Source organism: Eleutherodactylus coqui, chromosome 11 (genome assembly GCF_035609145.1).
Source record: "Eleutherodactylus coqui strain aEleCoq1 chromosome 11, aEleCoq1.hap1, whole genome shotgun sequence".
Classification (NCBI taxonomy): Eukaryota; Metazoa; Chordata; class Amphibia; order Anura; family Eleutherodactylidae; genus Eleutherodactylus; species Eleutherodactylus coqui.
Window position 1 is genome coordinate 82322731 of NC_089847.1, and position 27608 is coordinate 82350338.

General features: G+C 43.3%; 1 protein-coding gene across 1 annotated transcript in view; it reads left to right on the plus strand.

Moving 5' to 3' along the window:
* The window catches only part of PLCB3 (phospholipase C beta 3), a 113287-nt gene extending 92754 nt beyond the window's left edge, over positions 1 to 20533 (plus strand). Inside the window, exons 19-33 of the mRNA XM_066582824.1 lie at positions 523 to 647; positions 6622 to 6776; positions 6867 to 7028; positions 8292 to 8391; positions 12171 to 12275; positions 12873 to 12961; positions 13508 to 13619; positions 15346 to 15384; positions 15490 to 15691; positions 15876 to 16008; positions 16113 to 16189; positions 16771 to 16860; positions 16984 to 17041; positions 19665 to 19751; positions 19839 to 20533. Coding sequence (XP_066438921.1) covers positions 523 to 647; positions 6622 to 6776; positions 6867 to 7028; positions 8292 to 8391; positions 12171 to 12275; positions 12873 to 12961; positions 13508 to 13619; positions 15346 to 15384; positions 15490 to 15691; positions 15876 to 16008; positions 16113 to 16189; positions 16771 to 16860; positions 16984 to 17041; positions 19665 to 19751; positions 19839 to 20069 — 1765 coding nt within the window. The 3' untranslated portion in view covers positions 20070 to 20533. The remainder of the gene's footprint in view (positions 1 to 522; positions 648 to 6621; positions 6777 to 6866; positions 7029 to 8291; positions 8392 to 12170; positions 12276 to 12872; positions 12962 to 13507; positions 13620 to 15345; positions 15385 to 15489; positions 15692 to 15875; positions 16009 to 16112; positions 16190 to 16770; positions 16861 to 16983; positions 17042 to 19664; positions 19752 to 19838) is intronic.
* The last annotated feature ends 7075 nt before the right edge of the window (positions 20534 to 27608 follow it).

Here is a 27608-nt window from a genome sequence, read left to right on the forward strand (position 1 = left end):
TTAGTGAGTACTGTAACTTGGGCTCCTATGGATGCCCCAGTTAGAGTGGAAAAGTGTGAAATTTAAAAACAAAAAATTGACAAATATCTTGCATGTTGTCATGGGGGACATAGATGTTAAAAGAAAAAAATAGTTACAAATAAATTTTAAAAAATTATATAATAAAAAAAATGACACATCGTCATTTTATTTTTAAAAATAAACAACTGTAAATTTAAAAAATCTTTTTTTTTCACGTCTACCCACCACGTGGGTAAAATCCCTAAAAGTTTCTGGTTCTTAAGGGATTGAAATATCTATCTCCACTCTTGTAAAGCATGCTCAGCCCTTGTTGATCAGTGTATATTTCCGCTGCTCCTCTCCGTTAGTTCTTCTCTCCTTTCCTAGTTTATCTCCTGGTATTTCTGTAGAGGTTTCCTCATAACATACCATTCCCCTGGTCCATGTCTGTCTGAAGCTCTTCTACTATTTACCTTTTCTTTCTCTTTCTACCTATTTTCCCTTCACTCCTCTTGCTCTCAGATATAACAAGAAGCAGCTGAGTCGAATTTACCCTAAAGGAACAAGGGTAGATTCCTCGAATTACATGCCCCAGGTTTTCTGGAATGCAGGATGTCAGATGGTGGCGTTAAACTTTCAGACATTGGGTAAGTTCTGATTTCTTCTGTTACATGTATTTGATTCAAAGCTATGTTCCGGCAATTCCAAGTGAAAGTTACATTTTTCATAAGGCGATAACATATAATTTTACTTAGTCCATTGGTATACAATGGTTACATCCTGTATGTTCCGCTGTCTTACTGGTCAGACATACTCAGTGCCATCAAATTCTGTAATAACTACGCAGTTTGTACAGTAACTGGCAATGGTGGTATTGTGGGAGATGCAGTTTTTGCTCTCCCGACAGCTATTTTAAATAACAAATCTGAAATTGACTGGAAAGCGGCGGTGGCGCGGGTCAGCAGAAAAAAGGTACTGGAGTTCAATTTGATTATTTAGATGGACGTTTTGTCTCCGAAATACCCCTTTAATAGAATATCTAGTTTTTTTCAGTGGAGGTGGATTTCTTGAGCTTTAGACTCAGTAAGCATATCTGAATATATAGGATTATTGGCGCTTGTATGTAATGTGGACTGAACTAACTTGCTGCAGTGACTTTCTTCCTTGCAACACCAAAACAATGGTGTCGATATCCAAATTGCGCTCACAGATAACTTTTGTTCTACTGGATAATACGGTACCATTTTTTTTTTAACTTCAACGGTCTGATACTGTCAGCAGTAATTGTCACCATATGTAGGATCTCACCCTTCCTGCTCTGGAAGGAATAACAGAGGAGCAGCACAACACAGAACCGCTGCTCCAGAGAAGTAAAAATACTGAGTAGACAATACACAAGTCGTCTTTAACCCTTTCCAATCCACTGTCTGATGTCTTCCTACATTCTGATTGAAGCTTGTACAGCTCCAAAGTCAGAACACGTCTGATAGGGTATTCTTACCGCCTATTACCAGCCACTCCGCTGTCGGAGCCTCTCTGGCGCACACACACTGGCTTTAGCCAGCAGATGGCACTGTTGTATAACAGCAAAAAGAGAGAGCCTTTTAGGAAACCCTGAATCCAAAATTGGTATGGAAAGGGTTACAGTAATTGTCCCACCAGAGACAGACGCTTTTAGTTAGGAGCCACCACAGCGATTAGCTGATCAGCTATCTGCAGCCCCTGAAAACTGCTGAATTTGCCGGGGTTAGCCTTGTCCTGCCCACCGTAGGGAGAAATGTAATTGCAATGAATGGCCATCCAATTAATACATGTATTGCTTAAGTCCACCAGAATGGATTCTGAACGGGACCCCCCTCTCTGACATCCTTATTGGGTATATGGGCTTGGGTTGTCTTCAGTAAACAGCCCCTCTAATAAAGGGTCCACATAAAGTTGCTGCAGCTCAATCCTTTTGTTTCATTCACCTCCCCTCCAGGCCACCTTTTTGACTTGTCGTTTTTCCAGGGTCTCCAGAAGGACTATAGAGAACATATCTGCAGTAAACTGTTATCTTCTTGCCAGCTTGTCCTCCTTGCCATGCAATCAACATTCTAAAGCAAGCGCCAGATATCTGGTTTTTGCTATGAAGTTGGATGAATCTGGAGAACTGATATTACTTGGAGCTTCCAAAACCACAAACCTCGCCCATTTATGGAATTTATCCTCCTAAAATTGACAGTATTCACTAAAACACATAGAAGAGAACCATACATGGCAACACCTCATACTATCACCCGGGCGGAGAAAAACGTAAGCGCCAAGATCAGGCTTAGGGTGCTCAAAATACCGATGTGTTCTGTATATAGAAACGTAGCAGCCCACATGAGATATGACTGACGGCTTCAATAACCGTGCATGTAGACAGAAATGTCATTAATGAGCCCCTTCACACTTCAACCTGTCGAAAGATATCTGCTTCAGTCTGTTTAGGGTGGGTTTACACGTGGCATCATTTTTTCACAATGGATGCATTACCTGCAGATCCACACGTCTTACTTGCAGATTTTTGATCTTATATGACTGTTGGGATCACACTTTGAAAATCCACAGCAATTTCTTGAAGAAGCCACATCACAATCCTCATGTAAGACATGCGGATTTTGTGGCGGATTAGTCCATGGAGCAAAATTTTGCTGCGTTTTAATCCAGCCCAATACTCCTGGTGTGAACACACTTGTCTGAGGCTGTATTCACATGGCTGAGAGCACGTTGTGCCCAACATACTCAGGCACAACTCGCAATACACAGACACCTGATCTGTGTGATGTATGAGGCCTCGCACATTGCATGTCCAATTCTTGTCCGAAAATAGGACATGCAGCGATTTTTCAAACTCCAAGTCCAAAGTCAAAAATCGCTCATGTGAATGAACCCATACAAATGAATGGGTTTAGTTAAAATGCCAGTTCTGTCCGTCTTGGACAGAACTCGCGCAAGAATATCGGCTGTATGAATGCGGTTTTAGAGCAAATCTGAGTACCACATGTTCCCTGAAGATTTCCTAATGGACAACCCAACTTTCAAGGGGTGTATTCACGTGGTGCAGGACCCAGTTAAAATCTGCTGTAAACTATAAAACGGAGAAGGTGAAAAACGTGGCAAATTTTGGAGCAAGGTGTTAGTAAAATAAAACTGCAAGTTTGAAACTCTTTAGCATGTTTATCTTCCACCGTGAGCGCATTGGGGTTTCTAAAAAATATCTCCAACTATGCCACGTGGGACTGTGACCGAAAAGTAGAAACCTAATCATACCTTCCACCTGTGGACGCCATAGTGCATTTACTGCTGACTCCAATATAAAAGGGTGTGTTTCATAGCTTTTACTACAGCTACTAACACTAAGGGTGAATGCACACAGGCGGATTTGAATTGCAGAATCTGGAGCGGGCATCCACCTCTGGATTCCGCAGCAAATACCACCCATAGCATACAATGCAAAAGGGATTCTTCACGCACAAGAGCGGAAACCAATTGTGGTTTCCGCTCGCAGAGGAAAAATCGCAGCATGCTCCATTTTCCTGCAGGTTACGCACAGACGGCTTCCATTGAAATCAGTAGAAGCTGTCCGACCCATGGCCTGTCCGCAATTGACTGACTGTGGATTCCGCAGGAAAAGCAGGAGTTAAAAAGAAAAAAGAAAAATCTGTACTGCGCATGTCTAATCGCGAGCTGTGCGGACCATCCGCAGTACAGAAAGAAGAAAATGAAAGCAGGTACGCGTGGACGCCGCTGCTGCCAGGGCCGGATTCCAGGTGCGGAATCCGACCCGCCTGTTTGCATGTGGCCTTGCTTTGATTTCTCAATAACTTTTTTTTTATAAGGGTGTTTAAGATCAACCCTTATTTCTGCTCATAATTTATGTAGAATTGCCCATTATTTCTGATGGGAACATGAAAAAATCATATCTAACTCGCATGAAACCAAAGGGTTCTTTTTGGTTTTTTGGTTTTTTTTATACATGCATGTAAAAACCGCATGTACATTGATGCAAATCGAGTGTTTTAATGCTGAATCATATAGTAAAGCTTAAAAATCACAGGAAAACTAGTGTAATATAGGTCAGATTTTCACTGACCTACACTGCATTCGTCCCGTGTAAGTACAGGTTGTCCTTATTGCGCGTTCAGAAGTGCATGGAGGTCGGCAGTGGCCACTTTCACTGTGACATCTCTGAGCTCCCCACGGACCAAGGTAAATGTCAATATTCACTCCTGTGAGATATCATTGTCCCGAGCACAAATATTGGGAAACTACTGGGTTGGGCTTCCAGTGAAACACTCCGTACTGCACATACAGTATGACGCCATTACATATTCCCAGTTGCACCCACTTTATGATATGCCCGATTTACTGCCAGACTACTCTCTCTGATGCTCAATCTTGTACAGGGGGGAATGTATGAAGACCAACACTTCTTAACATGATCCCTTCAGGCGAGATGCCTCTTCATACAAAAGGCAGATCTCAGGCCGACTGTGAGCCTAAAAAGAAGTCATTGCCAGCTACATTGGAAGATGTTGCAGAATTTCCTATGCTGATTTTATGTGGAATCCATATCAAGAACGAACATGTCAATTTTTTTTTCTAAACGCAGATTTCAAATTCGCACCTTGTAAACGTCATCTGGATTCCCATTGAACTTGATGAGTTTTTAAAAAGCATGGATTTCACTGCAGAGTCTGCATCAAAAATACTCCGTGTAAGCAAGCACCTACGAAGGGGTTTTCCAGCCTTTAAAGATTGATGGCTAGCCGTAGGATTGGCCATCAATGTCTCATAGTCTGGATCCCCACCAATCAGCTGATTGAAGTTGCTGCCATGGCTCTTAATATTTACCTGTGAGCACAATCATGTTCAGCCTCAGAACATCGTATTAGTTTTATCAGTTACTCTGAATACTACAGGTTTGTTCCATTCACTTCAATAGGAGAAGCCCATAGAACTCACAGTGAGCGCCATTAATAATACGCTGTTCTGAGTAGGAGTAAACTGCGAAGAGGCTGTAGTGGTCACACAAGTGCCGCAGCCTCTTTAATCAGCTGATCAGTGGGGATCCTGAGCAGCAGACGCCCAGCAATCAAATATCCTGAGAATAGGCCATGAGTTTTAACCCTTTCCAATCCACTGTCTGATGTCTTTCTGCATTCTGATTGAAGCTTGTACATTTCCAATGTCAGAAAATTTCTGACAGGGTATTCTTACCTTCTATTGCCAGCCACTCGGCTGTTGGAGCCTCTCTAGCGCACACACTGGCTTTAGCCAGCAGATGGCACCGTTGTATAACAGCAAAAAAAAAAAGGCCTTTTACGAAACCCTTAATCCAAAATTGGATTGGAAAGGGTTAAAGGCTGCATAATCCCTTTTAAGGCATAGATGGAAGCGAGTATGACTGTAGGATGAGACAATACAGTTTTTTTTTGTCATGTGTACCCTTGGAGACACATACTGTGGGTCTGCATAGGTGTTATATACACAAAACGATAGTCTTGATTAAAAATGCCTCTTTGCGACATTTATTTTTTGTATTCGAGTATATACCATTCAACGCTATCTATATGTTGATTATTTTTTTTAATCCCTTCATAATAGCTAATGTGAAAGATTAAAAGATTGTGAGCTCTTGAAACTGTTGTGAAAGGGTTATTTTATTTTTTCTGGTGCATAGACATGCGCTCTGAACAGTTCCTAAACTTTAGCAACACTTGAAGAAAATAAAGCGCCGTAATTTGCCCTTTGTCTGAGTTTGTACTAAAAGAAAGCTCTTCCCGTTCTGTTACCGTTAGCATTAACACGGAGTCCCATTCATTAAATACAGTTCTCATGCCACATAGTTTTCTGCCATATTTACAGGGTACAAACGGATGCCAGTTCTAATGTTAGATTAGAAGAAGAACGCTGTATGAAATATTGCTGCGTGCTTCTGGCTCCAGCGGCTTGGTTACATTTCTGTGCTGATCCTCTGCCCCCAGTTCTTTTATAGTCTGCTGGGGTTTGGATGGTCCTGAAGCTCTTCGGGATCATATTACATATCCCTACTCTGCAAGCATAGACATAGCTAGATATACGGTAGCAGGTGCCAAATACCTCTGTTGTCCCCTATTTCAGGTAGAACGATGGGATCAGAAAGATTGACACCCAAAAAGGACAGTCACTATGGGGGTGGGGTAGTCACTATGGTACTGTGCGAATCCCACAAAAATCAGTGAACTCTAAAGGTCTGATGTTCGTGGAATCGTAAACTGCAAAATAGACGTAATTCTATCTGGATCAGGCAACATTGGAAAAATTATCTTGTACAGGTCTAGTCTCTGCAGCCACATTGACTTCTGCAGGAAGGACAGTAAAGCCATTACATTGGTGGTCTTGCCTCTGACGTTCATGTCAAAATGTGTAGATGGCGACACTATCATTATCCTGTTGCTGTATTTTCCCATTCTGCTTATCTGTCCACAACTGAGGAGGTTTCTCTGTGCTGGATGAGACCCTGTTCTGCCCCAGGACATTCCTGCTGCCCCCTCTTGTACAGTGCATGGCTCCTGGTATCACTAAACATTAATATTCAGTCTCTGGCCTTTGCAGACCTTCCTATGCAGCTGAACATGGGGATATTTGAATATAACAGACGCTGTGGTTACCTCCTCAAGCCTGAATTTATGCGCAGAACAGACAAGCCGTTTGATCCCTTCACAGAAAATATAGTTGATGGGATTGTAGCTAATACAGTGAAAATTAAGGTAAGAGGAGTGATGGGTGCTCCTCCTGGGCTGCTTGTACTATTACATCCCTGACTGCATTTTTTTCTCTTCTATATTTTTTCTTGCCAGATTATTTCTGGGCAGTTCCTGTCTGATAAACGTGTTGGAATATACGTAGAGGTTGATATGTTTGGTTTGCCTGTTGACACGAAAAGGAAGTTTAGGACTAAAACTTCCCAAGGAAACTCTTTCAACCCTGTGTGGGATGAGGAACCCTTTATATTCCATAAGGTATGACTAGTAATTATTAGGAGTTTTTATAGTACCAGTGTTCCTTGTTGCACAATGCGCCATACAGTTCTGCTACATGCACGTCACACACACACACAGCTCTGCTACATGCAAGTCACACACATAGCTCTGCTACATGCATGTCATGCACATACAGCTTTGCTACATACATTCTTCATACAACAGGGATGATAAGCAGCACAGCAGAGTCCTGCACACACTGATCACCCACTGGTCATGTGACCCCCAGACTTCTCCCACACAAGTGACTGATCACATGACTGTGACATCATAACAGGTCCTGTAAGCACACGGCTGCTGTAGGTGTTCATTTGTATTCCATCCCCTACCCTTGGCCTCTGTGGCTATGGAATACTGACGCACACCTAGCTGGATAGCAGCTGCGTGCTTACAGGACCTTTGATGATATCACCATCATGTGATCGGGGTGTGGAGCTTGTAACTCACTCACTTGGGATAAATGACCTTTGATTACGTCACCATCATGTGATCAGGGGCGGAGTATATAACTTACTCAGTCTTGCTCCGCCCCTGATCATCTGAAGTGAGTAAGTTATATGCTCTGCCCCATATCACATAACGGTGACGTCATCATGGGTCCTTCATCCGGAGGTCATCCCGTGTGAGTGGGTTATGCATACCCTACAAACTTCCGCGGCCTCAGTTGCTATGGAATAGGACCCGTGATGACATCACAGTCATGTGATCAGGGGAAGAGCATGTAACTCACTGACTTGGGATGAAGGACCTTTGATGACATCACCGTCATGTGATCAGGGGCGGAGCATGTAACTCACGCATGGACAGTCAAGTGGTTGTTAGTAGTTTGATTATATCTCCACTTCAGTTAGAATCCCCTTTGTCGCCTCTTCTATTGGTCTATTTACTCTGTTCAATTTCAACCACATGATGAACGCTGATCTTCAGTGATATTCACTGTCATTTACAGGGACTTTACATGGGCCAATGCAAACTGTATGTGGGGCAAACTATCATTCATACGATCATTCGGCCCCCATTCACTTTCATTATTGTCGGTAGCACATCCCCCGGAGATGTGCTGCCAACAACAATGGGGGGAATTTTACTAAGCCCGGCACTTCCAATGCTAGGCTTAGTACAGTTTTCCCCGAAGCACCGTCCGTTTAATACATGAGGAGGCACAGATGTGAATACAGCCTAAGATTGTACTACTTTACCATACCTTGTGTTTCTGATGTTCTCAACCTGTTATTCCTCTAGGTGGTGCTACCAACCCTTGCCTCTCTTCGTATTGCGGTCTTTGAGGAAGGTGGAAAGTTTGTTGGTCACAGAATCCTACCAGTGTCGGCTATACGGCCAGGTGAGGCAGCAAAGTGAATTTTTATGTTTTTTTTCTTTTGCTGCTCAGCCACATTGGTCTATAGCACTGACTGATGCACTGGATCATCTGGGGGGGGGGGGGTCTATAGATGAAACCACGTTCTGCTTCTTTAACCACATCACGACGTCCTAATGTAAATTTATGTCGGGCAGTCGTGAAAAATGTATGGAGCGGGCTCAGGAGCCGAGTCCGCTGTATACATGGCGGCCATCAGCTGTTTTTGTCAGCTTACAGCCACCGGTAACTTCTGCAATCAGAGTTTGCTCTGATTACAGCAGTTAACTTTTTAGATGCCGCCATCAAAGCTGACTGCATGTCTTAACAGGCAGTGAGAGGGGGAAACCATTTTCACGCCACATTGGCAACACCCCTGCAACACGATCGAGGGTGCCGATGGGCTAGCATCCAACGTTCTCAGCACTGCCATGCTTAGATGCCCTTAGGACAGGTTGATAGATCACATCAAAATCACTATGTACTGCTATAACATCAAATGATCGCAAGTTCAAGCCCCCCTGTCGGGGCTAAATGAAGGTGTAAAGAAAAAAAAGATTTATTAAACTTTGTTTTGTTTTTTGTTCTTCATACAATAAAAATAATTAAATAATTAAGTTTTTTAAAAAATTTTTTTTTTAAGTTTTCCCCATAAAAAATCTAAACCATTAAAAAAACAAAAAAAAGTGTTATCACCATGTTTGTAAAATTCCAAATAATTAAAATATCACAATATTTATCCCAAATGATGAAGGCCGTAACTAAATGCCAGAATTGCAATATTTTTTTGGTATCCTTGTCCCCCAAAAATTTGAATAAAAATTGATCAAAAAGACATGTTTTCCAAAATGGTAATAAATCAACTACAGCTCACCTTGCAAAAAACAAGCCTTCACACAGCCCAATCGCTGAGAAAAATTAAAAGTTACAGGTCTCGGCATATTGCAATGGAAAGTAACTTTTGTTTTAAGAAAAGTTTTTACTTTTTAAAAATAGAAAACCCTAAAAAAAAAACTATATAACTTTGGTATCACTATAATCGTAGTGACCAAAAGAAAAAAAAAAACTATGCCCCTTTTACTGCATTGTGAACACAGTAAAAACAACCTCATCTCCACTCACACACACACACAAAAATGTCACAATTGCATTATTTTTTAATTCTTCTCCACTTCAATTTTTTTTAAGGTTTTTCCATACATTATATGGTACATCAAATAGTACTATTAAAAAAATATAACTTTTCTCACAAAAAAAGCAATCCCTGTTATGTCAATGGAAAAATGTAAAAGTTATGGCTGTTGGAAGGCAGGGACGGAAAAACAAAAAGAAAAAAAAAAATCTGTGGTCCTGAAGGGGTTAATGCAGAAGCTCCTTCTAACCTCATTCAATTGAATAGAACTATAATAACCTGTGAAATGCAAGCTGCTGCCCTTTTTCGGCAGAGTTACAGCCTCAGTGCTGCGGATAGCTCGGTCAGGTCAGAATGATCACAATGAAGCACTTTTTGGAGTCAGGATGTGATCTTGTATAGAGAGGTATAAACAGAAGGAAATGGTGACACAGATCTGTCAGCAGTAGCTCTTCTAGTGGAAAGCAGCGGATGTATTAACCCCATATAATATATACAGCCTCTTCCTGTCTGCTCCGATAACAGTTGTGGTTATCAGACAATGAAAAGCGCTACATTATCACAAATACGGGGTCTTAACGTATCAGTAGGGCGAGACCTCCTAAAGAAGCGTCACTACTTTCTGGCTTTTACAACCAAGGACATCGGTGTTGGGAAGGACACCGTGGAGATTGATTGTAGTGATACAGAAGTTGCTAAAAATCTGCCATAATAAAAAAAAGTGCTGTTTTCATAGAGAAGAGAAGTGACCATGTTACGGTCACAGACCGCACGTATACAAGGTGCTCACTGCTGGAAGACTATAGTTGCACTATAGCTGGCCACACACAAGTGATTCTGGTCATCCATAATGACTAATTTTGACCACTTATTGCTGTCTCCCTTTTTACGTGACGCAAAAGACTGCCCACTTTCTGAAGGCCTTGGGGAGTTCTGTGGGTCGTGGCCTAAGGATACCAGACAGCAAAGATAAATGCACAATAAATGTCTGAGAATTGAATTAAACAGGTTCCCTCCTAAATTCTCACTTTGGGCTCTTTCCCATGAGCGTATATCGGCCGCCATTTTCACGACCGACCGACATACGCCTACGTTGAGAGAGCTAAAACTGGTGAACGGGCGCACAAATCAAACGTTTGTGCGCCCGTTCAGACGGCATGGGTCCCGGCGCATTAACGCCGAGACTACCATGCCATCGCCCCTTTTCCCTCCCTCCCCATCGCAGGCTCACCTCTCCTCTCCTCCCCGCTTGTTCTTTGCAATGGGAGGGGGTGGGACAGGGGCAAAGCTAAGCAGTGTCCCGTCCCGCCTCCTCCCATTGATGGCTATGGACAAGGGGCGAGGGTGGGATCTTAGCTCCACCCACATCCCACCCCTTGTCCACAGCCAGCAATGGGGGGAGGCAGGGCGGGATGGCACTTAACTCCACACCCATCCCGCCCCCTCCCATTACAGAGAGCCAGCAGGGAAGAGAGGACAGGTGAGCCTGCAAGGGGGTGAGAAGAGCAGAGGGAGGGAGTTTAGCAGCCACGCTGCTAAACTCCCTCCCACCTGCAGCCGCTGCCATGGGCTCCCGTAGGAGCCCATGCAGAAGATGGACAAAAAGCAAACGATTTTGGTTTACATTAAACGATTGTCATTCATTTTCGCTGGTTTGAACAATAATAATTCAGTGTAAAATGACCTTAAAAAAGGTTTTCCAGGGAAATTCTATTGATGACCAGAAGCACCTATTGAATGTCCCGCTGTTAACTCCTTAGTCCTCGTTGGGATGAGTGGAGTCTCCTCATCAGTGAACACTGTGACAGCACTGTCACAATGTTCATTGATGATGGAACTTCCCACGGGGATGAAAGAATCCCTTGCCACAGCTGTGGCAGAGGACCACAGTGCCATCCCATTGCTTTCAATGGGGCCAGCACTGCTGCCCCATTGAAAGCAATGGGATGAAGGCAACCCCTGCAGCGATGATTTTCAGGGGAAGAGGAGGGGATAGGAGGGGAGGGGCTTGAAATATAAGCCCTACTCCGAAAATCATCTGTAGCTGCAGAAAAGAAAAATTGTTAACTCGCCTAGAAGCACTGTCCGCCTCTTCTCCCCGGTCCCTGGCAGTCATCTTCTGTCTTTCTGGTGGTCGGGGATTGAAAAATCCCTGCCTCCTGAAATCACTGCCTCTGATTGGCTGAGCGCTGTGGCCAATCAGACGCAGCGCTCAGCCATTCATTTAAGGCCTAATTGATGTTCAGAAGCCACAGAAAACCTGAATGTTACAGTTTGATGATGATGATGTGGAATTTACAGTGGCTTTCAGCTTTTCGTTTTGCAGTCCATTACATTTTTTTGTTTCTATACTTTTTGAATACAGAGCCAGAAGATATGTACATGTATGTTTAAAATTAAAACTCCGTACATGGGGTGTTCTTACGTTATTACACGACGGTGGATGTATAAATCCATTTTAAAGGAATTTACGTAATTGCGGTTGATATGAGTTATAGTCAAAGCCATGCGGTCTCATATGAAGCCATTCTCCTGCATTGCTGCATACACCCTAAAGGCGGATGGTACGAGGCTTTGCTGGTGTTTTGGAAGAGATAGGGGACTGTGTGATCTATCCATCTTTTCTTAACAGGTTATCACTATATCTGTCTCAGGAATGAGATTAATCAGCCTCTGTGTCTCCCGGGTCTTCTTGTATATACTGAAGCCAATGATTATATCCCTGATGACCACCAAGGTCAGTGATTACCGCTTCTATCTGCCATTTTTGTAATATGTCTCATCATCCTTATCTTACCATTCATCGTCCTTTCACCCTTATCACACACAATTCTAATTTGGTCTCATTTTAACTAACTCTGTGCTGATGTGTTTTTTTAAAGAGTAACTGCAATTTTAACTAACTTTTGACATGTCCTATAGACATATCAAACGTCCTATAGACATATCAAACGTATCGATCAGTGCGGTCTCACTGCTGAGACCCCCGTTAATCGCTAGAACGAGGGGGGGTATTGTTCCCCTATGACCATCTTCATTACTTGCTGGCTCCTAATGGCCTCATAGAGGTCTATAGAAGATGTCTGTAGACCTCTATGCAGCTGTCTTTGCCAACAGGAGCCGGCAAGTAAAAAAAAGTGGCCAAAGGGACATAGTCCTCAAGTGAGCGTTGCAGCCCCTTCATGCTAGCAATCAGTGGGGGTCTCAGCAGTGGGCCCCCATGTTAATATAAACTTGGGACATGTCAAAAGTTAGTTAAAAAGTGCCGTTATTTTTTAATGAGTTATTATTTTGGATGCCATGTAATACTGACCACTAACCTCACCCTCTCTAGAGTACATCAGGGCTCTGATTAACCCCATCCAACACGTCAGCCTGGATGAGAGGGCAAAGAGGCTCGCGGCTCTGATTGGAGAAAGTGAGGTATGACGGGTACACATGGGCACACATGATGGGTATCATCATAAGGAAATAGTGACTGATAAAGACTGTGTTGCATCTTGTAGATAATGTCATCCATGAATCCATTTCTTTGCATCCTCGCTGTCTGCAAACTACATAATGTTTTCAAATCATGAACGAAGGGCTTGTTCACATCAGCATTACTGGATTCCGTTTTCCTACTCCGTTCAGGGCGCAGAAAAACGGCACCCCCATCCCTGTGCCTTTAAACAGATCTGAATGGTGCCAAACTGACTATAGTGGGGATCCTTTTGATTTCCGGACAGCAGACTGGCATTTTACTGGAATTTACAGTACAAAATAGTGCCGCTTTGGTGGAAATCAGTGACAGAGGTTCAGACGCTGATGTGAACCGACCCTTAGCAGTTCAGCATCGACTATACATATATACTTTTCATTATACGATGAGGCGTCTAGCATAATATAGTCTGAGAACACTCCAGAACACAGAAAAGCGTAACCTATGCCGCCATTGATTACATGTTACTCTTTTCCTATTCATTGTAGCTGAACAACACTGAAAAACCACAAGATAGGAAAAAGCCAGATACAACGTATGATTCGCCCAACCGGAATCTGTATGACAAGAAGCCTTCCGTCACCCCGATACCACCACCTGGTATGTGATCAGACCCGATGCCACAGGCATCACCACATCACCACCTTGTCTGTTTTATGTGCTATAGACAAGCAGTTTAGCCCAGAGTTATTACACTGATGACACGGACATTATTGGTTTTCAGCTGGAAGTGCTAGCAGTCTAATATCCTTGGGGGCAGCCGGACTCCATCAAGGAGAATGAATTGGCCATTTAGATCTTTATTGGACACTTGAGTGAGATAAGTAGTGCCAGATGTAGGTGTCCACTTCTCAGTAGGAATTAACATGGACATTCTGCTGAGCTAAACACATATCATTGGGGGGACAGGGGCCACAACTGCTGAAAAACAAGGCTGGAAGTTATCTCCTGTCTATTGGAGCTTCAGCTAACAAAATGACTATGGGAGGAGGAACACTTTAATTCTTTGTAACAGTCTGGGAATAACGTGGTAAGCCTTGTTCCTCCTATAGTACGCAGATATGGCCATACATTCTTGTATATGAATGCCTTCTTCATCAGTAAGGAGAGATAATTGGGAAAAGAAATCCATCACTGCCCTCGTGGAAATGGTCAAGAATGAAAAACATTGTAATTTGCAAGTTACTACTTGAAATATTAAATCCATAAATTGTAAAAATAGGCGAGTGGGTTTGGCATGAAGACCGGAAAATGCCCACTACCATTTCATGAATTGTGTGGGCATTTACAGACAATTGGTACCCCTGTATACCAGCTGATAGTTGATGGTTTGAGATGACGCAGGTTAAGGGAGCTGCAGGTAAATGTTTCTAAAATGTAGTTTTAGTTAAACAAGTCCAAAAAAGTTTATATAGGTCAGAACTCTCTTTTTCTGAAACGGGCATCTAAGTCTGCTGCATTCCTTTACACAGCAGTGAGCTCCCCCTAGTGGCAGCTGAAAGGATTTTTATCATTTGATTAAGCTTTTTTTAAAAAGGGTTTTCCAAGCAGAACAGTAATGATAACCTATCCTTAGGTTAGTTCATCAATAATTGATCGGCTGGGGTTTGCTGCTAACCACCCTGGCCAATCAGGTAATAGAGCGCCCGTTGTCAGTGCCACAGAATATGAATTGGAGCGGAAGCCACTGCTCCGAACCCTGTGTAGTGGCTGGCCCATGTAACTGCAGGCACAGCTGTTATTGATTTTCGACTGTGTCAGCAATGACGGCCCATCGTAAGCACTAGACCCTGCCAATCAACTGTCATCAAGGGTTGATGACCTAGCCTGAGAATAGATCATCATAAGTCCCAGAAAACCCTCTTTTTAAGGGAATCTGTCATGCTGCTTTATCATGAGGTAGCGACAGACATGCTGGCTTTAGCATCATCTATTATCTGTGCATATTTAGTTTAAAAATTCAGTTTTTGTTGCAGCATGATATGAATGTTGTGAGGCAGGAGTCCTGTGTACCCATTATGCAGGCTGTCCCTGCCGCTGATTGACAGCTTTCTCCCTTATGCCCAGTAATAGTAGATTGTAAAGTGACACACATTTGTGGTTTTAGCCTGTTAATCTAACCTTCTATATCAGTAATGCTGTGAAAACTATGTTGCCTTTTTGTATACTTCTGCTATTTAATTTGTGTGTGCGACTGTGTATGTGTGATACACAATATATGTGTGTGTGTCTGTCTGTCTGTCTGTGTGTGTATGTGTAGTACACAATATATATATATGTGTGCGTGTGTATATAATTAAAATCTTACATTTTTATTTTCTCTCAGCTCAGCAGCGAGATGACCTTATAGCAAGTATACTAACAGGTAGTGGAAACAATCATTTCATTTCTTCTATCATATAGGATGGACCCATTACGGCTTTGTGTAAGACTTTTTTTATTTTTTTCCATCCTTTTTAATAAACCTCAGATGTACAAGCGCCTTCCTTGGAGGAGCTGAAGTTACAGAAAAGCTTTGTAAAGCTGCTGTGTCGGCAGTACCAAGAGCTGCACCACATGCACCGTAAACACCTGCGCAAGGTGTCCTCCCTCTGCAAGGAGCAGAGCAGCCGCTTCATACAGCTCCAAAGCATCCGCAAGAAGTTTCCAAAGAGCCCCAAAGCGGGACAAGAGTAAGTATTTGCCAAATTGTTTTTATAGATGAAATGGCAATGAGTATTTCTTCGGGGTGATAACATATTTTAGATTTTCTTCTCACTCTCTTTTGGATGCGGTCAGGGATGCTTTGTGTTGATGCTGTTGGTTCATGTCATGCGGAGTCCATTGATTGTTGCTACCTTTACTGTGTGACTATAGCTCATTGCCGGAACAGGAGGAGCAGCAAAAGAAGCTAACGGATGTGCAGGGAGAGCAGCAGAAACGCCTTGTGGAGCTCAGAGAATTACAGCATGAACAAGAAAGGAAGATTAAACATATCCATCTGCAACAGGTGAACCCCCACCCCCCCCACCCCCCTTAAAAAATCCTGATATCATCTCTAGGAACACAGTCCGCAGTGTCTAACAAAGGTTATTCTTGGTTCCCTACTTACAGGCTGTGCAAAAGCTACAAGACGTTGCTCAAGCCTTTCAAACCTCCCAGCTCAAGAAACTTAAAGAAACTAGTGAGAAGTAAGTGTTATAATAGCCTGCAAATCACAAGAGAGATATGTAGATGTGGATTATTGAAAATGAAAGAACATGAAAGGAGTTTTATAGTTTGGAGAGTCCCTTCTCACATTGGGTGCCCTCTCACAGGAGGTCACATTGCGATCAGCGCCTATTGGCAGGAGAACTGCAGTGTAAATGCTCAATTGTCCTGCAGAGACCCTTTTATGAAAGAGGGTCCCATTGTCTTTTAATAGACATCTGCAGTTATTCAGTGCTGAGGGCTCACTTTAATGGCTCTATATAATGGGATGGAGTCCAGTTTGAGGGCCCTCTTATATGTGCAAGTTCCCCAAAGGTGCATAAAAGAGAAGGTTGTCTCAGGTAGATAGAATCTTTCATTGAAGTGTGCCTGAACTTTTAGAAAACTCCTAACATAGTGACAAAAAAAGTTTAGTAACGCTTTAAGGTGAAAAAAGTTGAAGCGGAGGATCTAATGAGCTAATGCTTTTATTTGAGGCAGCATAAGGTTCTGATTTGAGATCACATGTGACACTAGAAGAGGAAAATCAACAACCCATATCTGTCCATATATCCCCTTATAGAGAGAAGAAGGAGCTACAAAAGATCCTGGACAGAAAGAGACATAACAGCATCACTAAAGTCAAGTCGCAGGACCGGCACAAGAAAGAAGGGTCAGTAAGAGATGATGGCTTTCCATCCTCCTCACTCATTTGCTTACTATTCTTCTTTCCCTGTGTTTTCTCACATTTCCGTCCCTTATTATTTCACCTTCCATCTATCATATTTTTCTGCAGGGAACTGACAGAGATCAACAGACGTCACATCAATGAGTCCGTGAACTTTATCCGCAGTGTAAGTGACCTGGGGCTTGTCGTGATGGGCCAGGGGTGGCTCTCTATATAGTTCCTGGACAATTCAGCCCGCTCTTAGATGGCGATTATAGGAGAACTAACTTATAATGAGCCGAGGAAAAGTTTGTCATTCGCCAATAACTTTTAACCAGCACAATAATTACATGGCTAAAAATGTCTCCTCTAAGTATAATGTGATATTCCTTTTGCCAGAAATGGGGGCAGCAGCTGAGTTTCAGCCTGGCCGTTAGTGTTGGCACTAATACAGCATGTTCTGATTTTTGCAAGCAGTATTACTATTGGAGAACGCACGGGCGCACATCAATTAAAATAGCGTACATTACTTACTGCTTATCTGCATTTGTTAATTGGAGTGGGATCGACTGGGCAGCTTACTTGGACATATTAAGTAAAGATATCATTGCAAGGCTCTAGCGTGGCATGAAAATATGTGGTCGGGGATTCTGGTTGCCTAGCAACAGAGAACAAAAAAAAATGCTGCATACTGTGTATTAGGCCTCCTAATTGTGTATATGACTGGAGTGTATAGACAAATCGCAGACTGTAACGTGATTGGAAAGAGATAGAACTCAGAAACTGGAACAGAAGTTTAACCCTTTAAGTAGCAAAGTTATTTTGGCATTAGGACCCAGAGAAATGTATTCGTTTTTGTGTCGCTGCTTTCAGGGAACCATCATTTTTTTGTTTTACCGTTTAAGTATTCATATGAGCCTTTTTCTTTTTTTTTTGTTATATTTGTGGGATGAGTTTCCTTTTTTTAATAGCAGCATTTTAGGGTATCTATTGATTAACTTCTATTAATACTGTCTGGGGTAAAGAGAAAAAAGATCTCCACTGATACATCTTACATTTCCTGGCATTTACTATGCAGCATAATGGTGTCTTACTTGTATTCTGTTGGTCTGGACAATTATACCAAGCATGTATAGGTTTTAGGTTTGCTACTTTTGCACAATAGTGCAATTTTTTATCTCATCGCATTCAAGAGAGCAGTAACGTTTTCATTTTTCCGTTAATGTAGCTGCATTGAGACTTGTTTTTTGCGGGATGCGATGTAGATTTCCTTGATTTCATTTTTGGGTTTATGGGACTTGTTAATTAACAGTTATGGTTTTTATGGCTGGGGAATGGGTTAAAAACTAGAGATAAGCGAGCATACTCGTTAAGGGCAATTGCTTGATCGAGCATTGCCCTTAGCGAGTACCTGCCCGCTCGGGAGCAAAGATTCGGCTGCCAGCGGCGGGGAAGAGCAGGGAGGAACGGAGGGGAGATCTCTCTCTCCCTCTCTTTCCCCCGTTCCCCCCTGCTCACTGCCGCAACTCACCTGTCACCCGCGCCGGCAGCCAAACCTTTTCTTCCGAGCGGGCAGGTACTCGCTAAGGACAATGCTCGATCAAGTAATTGTCCTTAGCGAGTATGCTCGCTCATCTCTATTAAAAACTTAATTCTGCTGGGTTTTCATTTGTTAACCATGTGGTTTAAATAATGTTATTAATCGGGTTGTGACAATTGAGGCGATCTCCTTTGTGTGTTTTGTTTTTTTTCTTTAAACGCTTCCAAAATAAAACCAGTTTTTAGTGAAAATAGCTTTTTTTTTTTGTGAGTGCATTTTTTTAAATAAACTTTCTTAGCATATATTTCAGTATTTTAGTCCCGCAATGTGTTGTATGATTACTTTTATAGTGCTTTGGTATACTTAGAATACGAAAACCTTACTCCATTTAAGCCTAAATCTGTAAGCCAATTTATTAGGCTTTTGCCAAAGACACCCAGGCATAAGCTCTGACTAGGCTGAAGGCCTCTGTTGGGCCTCCAATTGTCATGGCAATTCATTAGCTCCCCGCAATTGCGTTTGCAAGAGGGTGACCGAGAACCGAGATAGTACTGCAGCTCTTTCTAACCACCAAAGTGCTGTGGCTGCTATTGACCGCAGCATCTAAGGATTGAAATGGCTGGAACTGAAGTTATCTCCGGCCCTTAGAGCAAGAATTCAGCTATTGGTCAACGCTCAGTTGCCACAGGATCACATGATGTAAATGTCCATCATGGAGGCTTAAGGCAAGGCACTTTATGATGTACATATACAGATGTGGTGATCGTTAACATGACTGGCGCATTGTGAGAACTTGATTTACGATTTAAATGAGAACACGTAATGCGTAAAATGTCAAGTTAGTATTTGCTACATCTGTATGGCATGGAGGATTACCCCAAATACTTTGTCTATATACAAACAAAGGGGCCGGTCAGCACTGCTGGAAACTTTTTTAGAGACTCCCTCCTCAGTACTAATGTCATATGCAGATGTATTCTTCTCTAGCTTGACCGGTAATGTGATATGTGCCATATTGGGGTGGTATGATATCAAATTTCGTTTTTTCGTGTAAGAACACATTTTCAAGTGTGATCTACAACGGATCAGAAACTGAGAGACTAATAGAAGTGTTATTACTGCATTTACTGTAATAATGGAATATTTGTATGCTAGTAGTATCCATTCAGTACATCTGTAGTCATGTATCACACTGCGCTATATTTGTTATATCCGTCTTCATCGCTCTTCCTGCTGACAGCCTTCTTTATAAATCTGCTTTTCCCTGCAGTTAGAAGAAGCACAAAACAAGCGTCTAGAAAAGTTGCTTGCTGCTCACCAAGAGACACTGCAGAGAATAAAGGATGAAGAGCCGAAGGTCAGTGCTAGGCTGTAGAGAACCGCAGGCGGCAGTATCCACCTCGGTCACCCGCTATCATACCCCTTCTCGTTCTCTTTCTTCTAGCTGATGTCCCAGTTGGAAGCGGAATGCCAGGCAGAGTTACGTCAGCTCCCGCAAGAAGTGCGCCGATATCTCCAAGAGGAAGGTGGCAGTAGGGGTGGGAGCAGCTCTGGTCCCCCTTCTTCATCACAGAGTACCCCTACTTCTATCACAAGGAGATGGCGGTCAGAGCTTGTTGACGGGGATGGTTTACAGACCCCGGAAGACTCAGATGATGAAGCTACTCGGCTCTGACCCCTAAAAGTTTGGAACTTCTACAGTACTTTTATATATTATAGATCTATAATATTTGTATACAGATGATCACCCCTTTTTTAAGAAAGAATTTATATTCACTGATATAGTATCCTCAGAATTTATGACGACACGTGCTATAAACCGAGACCAAACGGACATCAATGGACCCATCTAAGATTCAATAAGACATCTATGAAAAATTCCACAGTTCTCCTATACACTATGAATGGCCTTTGGGGAAGAATTAATTATATATAGTCACAGATCTGATCAGAAGCAGATGACGCATGTGTGTCCGTGTGTTCACTGCTTGTGCAACACTATGTATGAGTGAGAGGCACTGGGTCGTTGTGCTGTGTGTTGTATGTATAAGTGGAGAGTGTAAGTTTGTCACCGATTTATCCCATTTTATGTATTTTTTTACACACATTTTATTTCTCTATTAAAATGGTCAGAAATCAGACTGTGTTATTCTCATTCATGTTTGAAACAGCGCCATTCTGTACCGACAGGAATGCTATCATTTCTCCTTAGGGAGAGCACCTAGAAGGTGAGTAACTAAGGAAACTTATAGGCCATTCATGCTCCTCTGGGTAATATGCAAATAAGGGAGATGGAACAATACCTCTGCAGCACCACCTATTGGAAGGCAGCTTTCCTGCTAGTCAATGTTAGACTCTTTATACAAACCTTGTAACAATGACTGGGGCAAGCACCCCAGAACAGCTGTCTGTGTATGGATTACGGCTTGGCTTTCAATTCCCAGTCATTGTTACAAGGCTTGTATAAAGAGTCTAACACTGACTTGCAGGAATGCTTCCTTCCAATAGTGGCACTGCAGAGGTATTGTTCCATCTCCCTTTTTAGCATTCTTTTCCAAGGGATATTCTAGTATTGCACTAAATCCCACTGAATTGAACATAGCCAAGCTGCAGTAACAGACACATTGCATAGACTGCTTCTGTTGAATGGTTTTCCAGTCTCATACAATGTCTTTATATACCTCAATCACCCAAAGTATTTACTTGGGTACACATGTTTAGGTCAGTTGTACATATCACAGTGTCAAGCAGGACTTGCGCTACATTGTGCAACTTAACACCAAATAGAGGTTAATAAATCTTCCCCTAGGTGTCGAATACTGGTATATCCCAACCCCTTGACAGAAGCCATTGGCTCAAGATAATCGTCATTATTCACTTCATCTGTCAGTGATTTTAACCTTACTGCTGTTCGGTGTGTATACGAACTATATTAATGGAGAAGCACAAATTTCAGTTTTCCATGGCTGACCGGCCGACCTCTCAGAAGAATACCTTGGTCCAGGGGCGTAACTATAGCGATGCAGGGGATGCAGTTGCAACCGGGCCCAGGAGCCTTAGGGGCCCATAAGGCTTCTCTTCTCCATATAGGGAGCCCAGTACTATGAATAAAGCATTATATTTGTGTGCCCCGTTTCAGATTTTGCATGGGGGCCCAGAAGCTTCAAGTTACGCCTCTGCCTTGGTCTGTAATTTGTCATAATGCAGGCTGCCAGGAAACGCCTGAATTTTGAAATCCCCTCTAGCCCTATAGAAGCATGGAGCGGACTGGCCTACAGAGTATCCAAGAGCCGGACACGACTGAACGGATAGAATTGGAAAACAGCCTATAGGTTATCTGTATTCTTCCCTAGCTGATTAGACTGTTTCTGTTACTACTCTTACTAGTTGACCAGGTAACTGCTATTTATTCATTTGCCCAATATAAACTACATACTTAAGCAACATTCTTGTTTTTTTGCTGCAGCAGTATATTACCAAGTGATTCCATGTGAAGCTTTGGTGTAGGGCTGTATAATTTTGCTGGTCACATCCTTTAATCACGGTCAGTCACTGACAGCTTGGGGCCATGTAGATGTCTACAGCAAGAAAAAAGTTGTCTTCCTCTGAATTCGCAGTGTGTCCAGACCTTCCTGCCGCTCCGAGGTTTTACTCCTTAGGATCTCTATTTGGAAATGTAGCTGTGCCCTCCGTGTCAGCCGTAGTGACAGCTCGTTTGTCATGGAGATAAATGATCTCTGTGATCTCATTAGGTCACACTGCATTCACAGTTGTACTCATGTAATGTCTATGCACCCTTAGTGTGTTTATTACGGTCTAATTATGGCAAACGTGCTTAGAATTTATGGGGTGACTATAGAGGTCAGTGTAGATGGCATGTAATTTAATGCCCAAAGTATGTGGGAAGCAGAACCTTCCCTTTGTACAGCCTTGTGGAACATCTCGTAAAATCTTGGACAGGGCAACAGAAAAGCCATTTAGATACTTGGTTGTGTTTAGAAGAAGGCAGTAATCTGACCAACTTGCACATCATTGGTAAGACCTTCCATCAAGATCTGGAGGCACAATCATCCAAAATGGGCTATAAAATTTAGCAAGGAAAGAGTTAAATGAAATATGAGAATCCTGGACCACGCTACTTTACAGAGACCCTCCGGTCCTGGACAAACAAAGATGGCCGCACCGCTTCTTGGATTACCTGATGCACAGGGTTTGTTAGTATACATCATTAGTCTAGGACATTACACATGGGTTGATTGACCAGTGATGCCCATGTGAGCAGCACTAGCCTGTAGGAGCAGCATGTAGTGTCTTGCGGCCCTTTTTTGTCAGACAGCTGTTGTGTGCATCTTGATCTGCTTTTACACAGGAATAAGCATCGATCACTGAATGGAGGTGGAGCCGGCTGAAGATTGTTCCGACCCGTCTGCCTCCATTTACAGTAAAAAAAAATTCAGATTTTTTGATCACCTTGTCCCAAAGAAAAAACACAATAAAAAGCAATTAAAAAGTCGTATGTATTCCAAAATGGTACCCTCGCAAACTACAGGACATCCTGCAAAATTCGAGCCCTCACACAACTATGTCGACGGAAAAATAAAAACGTTATTGAGGTTAGAAGATGGCCGTAGAAATTTAATTTTAAAAAAATCTTTGAAAAAAAATAAAAATAGTACAGCAAAAAAAAAAAAGTAATCATGTTATTTTTGTTGCAGTTTGTGTGCCGTAGTGATGTAAGATGGTGGTGGATGCGTGGGGCATAATGGGCGCATGTAAGGTGGTTGTGGGTGCGTGGGGGGGTAATGGGCGCATGTAAGGTGGTGGTGGATGCGTGGGGCGTAATGGGCGCATGTAAGGTGGTTGTGGGTGCGTGGGGGGGTAATGGGCACATGTAAGGTGGTGGTGGATGCATGGGGCCTAATGGGCGCGCATGTAAGGTGGTGGTAGCTGCATTGGGGGGTAATGAGCGCATGTAAGGTGGTGGTGATGGGTGCGTGGGGGGTAACAGGCGCATGTAAGATGGTGGTGGAAGCGTGGGCGCATGTAAGGTGGTGGTAGCTGCATTGAGGGGCATAATGGGCGCATGTAAGGTGGTGGTAGCTGCGTTGGGGGGCGTAATGGGCGCATGTAAGGTGGTGGTAGCTGCGTTGGGGGGCGTAATGAGTGCATGTAAGGTGGTAGCTGCGTGGAGGGGTTAATGGGCGCATGTAAGGTGGTGGAGGGAGGGAATGGCCGCATGTAAAATGGTGGAGGGAGGGAGGGAATGGTCGCATGTAAAATGGTGGAGGGGGGGAATAGTTAGCAATGATCATTAAAGTCAGTGACTAGATTTTGTATATCATGTAAACATTTTGGGTAGAGGTGCCCCTGTGAAAAAAATCATGTGAAAATTGACATTCAATGCCGAATATATAATATGTCGTGATAGGCCACGCCCTGGCCACACGCTAACCACACCCCCTTTTGGTAAGGGCACCGCACCATAAAAATTTTTTCCCAGGAGTGCCCCGAGGCTGAAAAGGTTGGGAACCACTGCCTTAAGGGGTTAAACTGCCAATGCATACTAATGTACAAGTGCATCAGGTACTCAGAAAAGCAGTGTGGCCATTTTTGTTTGTCTAGGCTGGAGGGTCATTTGAAGACATCACGGACTAAACCTGATCAAAAATTTGAGATTTCTCGCTGCGGAATTCACTAATGCCAGCCCAATTAGATTCTAACATCTATAGGCATCTATACACTGATTCTTGGCATCCAGCTAAGGGCTCGGTCAGACGAGCGTGTTTTATATGCTGCTACAGCAGCGTGTAAAACTATGCTTCTATAGCAACCAATAGGTTGCTGTGGAAGTGCTCACACAGACCCTTTTTAGAAGCACAGAATCTGCGCCTTGAAAAAGAACGGACTGCGAGTGCCAACTCGCCTGTCAGCACCGTGGTGCGCGCTGTCCAGGGTGCTTACTATAGGCTCCTATGGGAGCCATAGAAGCAGGCTGCCTGCACCATGGATGTGTGACCGGGTTGCTCCACGGAGCTACAGACAGCCCAGACACACGATCTTTTCCTGCATGTCAGGAGTGTGGTTTTACATCTTGCTTAGCAGCGTGTAAACCACGCTCGTCTGACCGAGCCATAATTTTGTAGAGGGGCATATTCAGTTTCAGTCTGTGAAAACGCTGCATTTCACAGACCGAAACTGTGCGTACTCACTGCGTTTTTTGCACACATTTTCATTGCGTTTTTCATACGCACAAATGAAAGCAAGAAGGCCCTTTTGATTGAACGTGTCAATATGCAGTGAATATACATGTCTCATGTATTTACACGGTTCAATTGAATTGTAATGGGCTATTTTAGTCCATAAAATGGGCCAAAATTGGACATCCAGCATTTATTTTCGAAATATGCATGAAAAACGCAGTCTGAATACACCAATGTAATCTATGGGGTTTCAGCTCTCCATATTAGGTTCATTACCTATTTTAAAGTGACCAGACGTGCCGCTTTAGGTGAGTTAGTCCTGGTTTGGGAATCTGCGTTCCAGCTTCTGCCAGGATCCCACGGGCCAGCCATTTGTCATGCTTTCAAGACATCTGGTCACCATAGTGATTATCAACCGGGGTACCGCAGCTCCCCACCGGTAATCACTACGCAGCGCCGCGGCGGATGCACACACTGACAGCAGTGTGGGCATCTGGGATCTTCCTCCCCTGACCTCTCCTCTTTAGTTCCGCCAGAGGAGAAGAGAGGAGGCTGTTGCAGACACACTTCCTCCTGCAGCAGCGGCAAGAAGATGAGTAGCAGCGGTGCTCTGATGACCAGGAAGAGGGTAAGTATATTGGTTTCATGGGGGCTCTACTACTACTGTGGGGGGTCCCTGGTAATACTGGGGTCAATATTAGGGACACTATTAATAATAGTGCCCCCTATATCAGCCCAGTAGTAATAGTATTAGCACTGAGGCCATTGTGAGGGTCACTATTACTACTGAGGGCCACTATGGGGATCACTATTACTACCAAGGGTTACTGTATAGGACACTATTACTACTGAGGGCTACTGTGGGGGTTGCTATTACTACTGAGGGACGCTATTACTACTGGGGCCACTGTGAGGATCACTATTACTACTGAGGGCTACTGTGGGGGAACATATTACTACTGTGGGGGTCATTATTACTACTGAGGGCTACAGTGCAGTTCACTATTACTACTGATCGCCACTGTGAGGCACGCTAATCCTACTGAGCGCTACTGTGGGGGTCACTATTACTACTGGTGCCACTCTGGCGGACACTATTACTACTGAGGGCCACTGTGGGGGTCACTATTACTACTGAGGGCCACTGTGGGGGTCACTATTACTACTGGGGCCACTGTGAGGGTCACTATTACTACTAAGGGCTACTGTGCGGGTCACTATTACTACTGTGGGGGACCATATTACTACTGGAGGCTACTGTGGGAGTCATTATTACCACTGAGGGTCACTATGGGGGTCACTAGTACTACTGAGGGCCACTGTGGGGGTCACTATTACTACTTGGGCCACTGTGGAGGACACTATTACTACTGAGGGCCACTGGGGGGTCACTATTACTACTGGGGCTACTGTGGGGGACACCATTACTATGTACTTTTTATAACGAGATAAAATCATGCGTCGTGATTAGCCCTGCCGCCTGAGCACACCTCTCTGTCCTGCTTTGATCGTGGGAAAATCTGGTCACCTTACCTATTTGTGCATTTAAGTACTCACTGAAATCAATGGGAATGTTCATGCGAGTTGAAACGTACACGCAACATGTTTGCACAGGAAACTGTCATTAAGAGAAAAAAAGGAAGTAGCACGGCAGCCATTTTGAAAGGTGGTACCTGCTCTGGTATAGTAGAATACCACTCAGAATACCAGCTCAGAGGAGTATAAGGATTGCCATTTTAAAGACACCTGCTGGAAGGAGGTGACCCTAGGTTTTGGGATTTTTTTAACTGGTGGAACAACGGGACTCCGCAGCAGAGAAAAGATTTCTGTGAGTGTTTTTCATTACTTTGTTTTGCCATGTAATGTCACTGAAACATCTTGGTCCGAGTCCGAGCTGGGGGATGTGCAGCGCACACATTGTATTATATGCCTAGTCTGGCACTCTGTGCCACTTTCTGTTGGAGTCGGCTTTAATGACTTCAATGCATTTGTAGAAGTTTATTATGTTCTTGAACACATGTACAATGCACATGTATACAGGTTACTTGGGACTGACATGACGCTGACTGTTATTGAAAGGCCCTTTTTGCTAGCACCGCTTGCATTATTTGTGGGTACAACCTTTTTTTAAAAAAAAAAAAAAACTAAAAAACACCACCTTTATTTAATTGTATAAACTGAGTGATGTCATTTTTATACCATATAATAAAGGATGTCAAAACCAGTTGAAGGACCGCGTGTAACCGAATCTGACGGGAGAACACATCACAGCCTCGGTGCGGCACCGCAGGGCAAAGCAAAAAGCCTTATACATTTTTAAAGATGCTTTTCTTTCTGAGAAAAGTGTTAGACCGGGCCCAGTAAGTGGCTTAAATCTGTTTAATGCAGTTTTGTGTTTAGAATATCATTTTTAAAGGCATATTTATTTATTAATCATAACAAGGCAGCGGAGAGCAGCTGCCACACAGGAACCGCTCTCACAAGTAGACCAGAGTGCCCAGGCCTACTTACAAAGCAAGCGTAAGGAGGACTGGGCCAATCAGTACTGCAGGAGCTTGGCAAACAATTTTCACAAATTGCCCGAGTATTTAGCCTCACAAAGGCAGTAAGGAATTGCGATGTTGTGTGAAGCCTGTCTCCCACCATTCTCCACTGACGAATGCCTCAAGGCCTTAAATAACTGGAGGGTACGGAAGAGATGACTGTATCGGCCCCATGCTGACCACCTCCCCAACACCAGTCCTACCACAACATGGCCTATGAAACTGGCCATGGGTTTCAGCATTCTTTGGATAGAACCCATGGTCGGTTTCATAGGCCTGTGTCTTATTATGCTCCCTACCATTGCACCACCTCAATGTCACCCCTCATTTACAAACCCTCCCCCACAGCCTGGGCCAAACTCAATGGGAAGGCCCCAATGTCAGATTAGGCTGGCACAGAATCCACTCAGTTGTTCTACAAGGACTTGTGAGTTTTCTTGCTTGTGTAAACTTCTGTTTAAAATTGTTGCA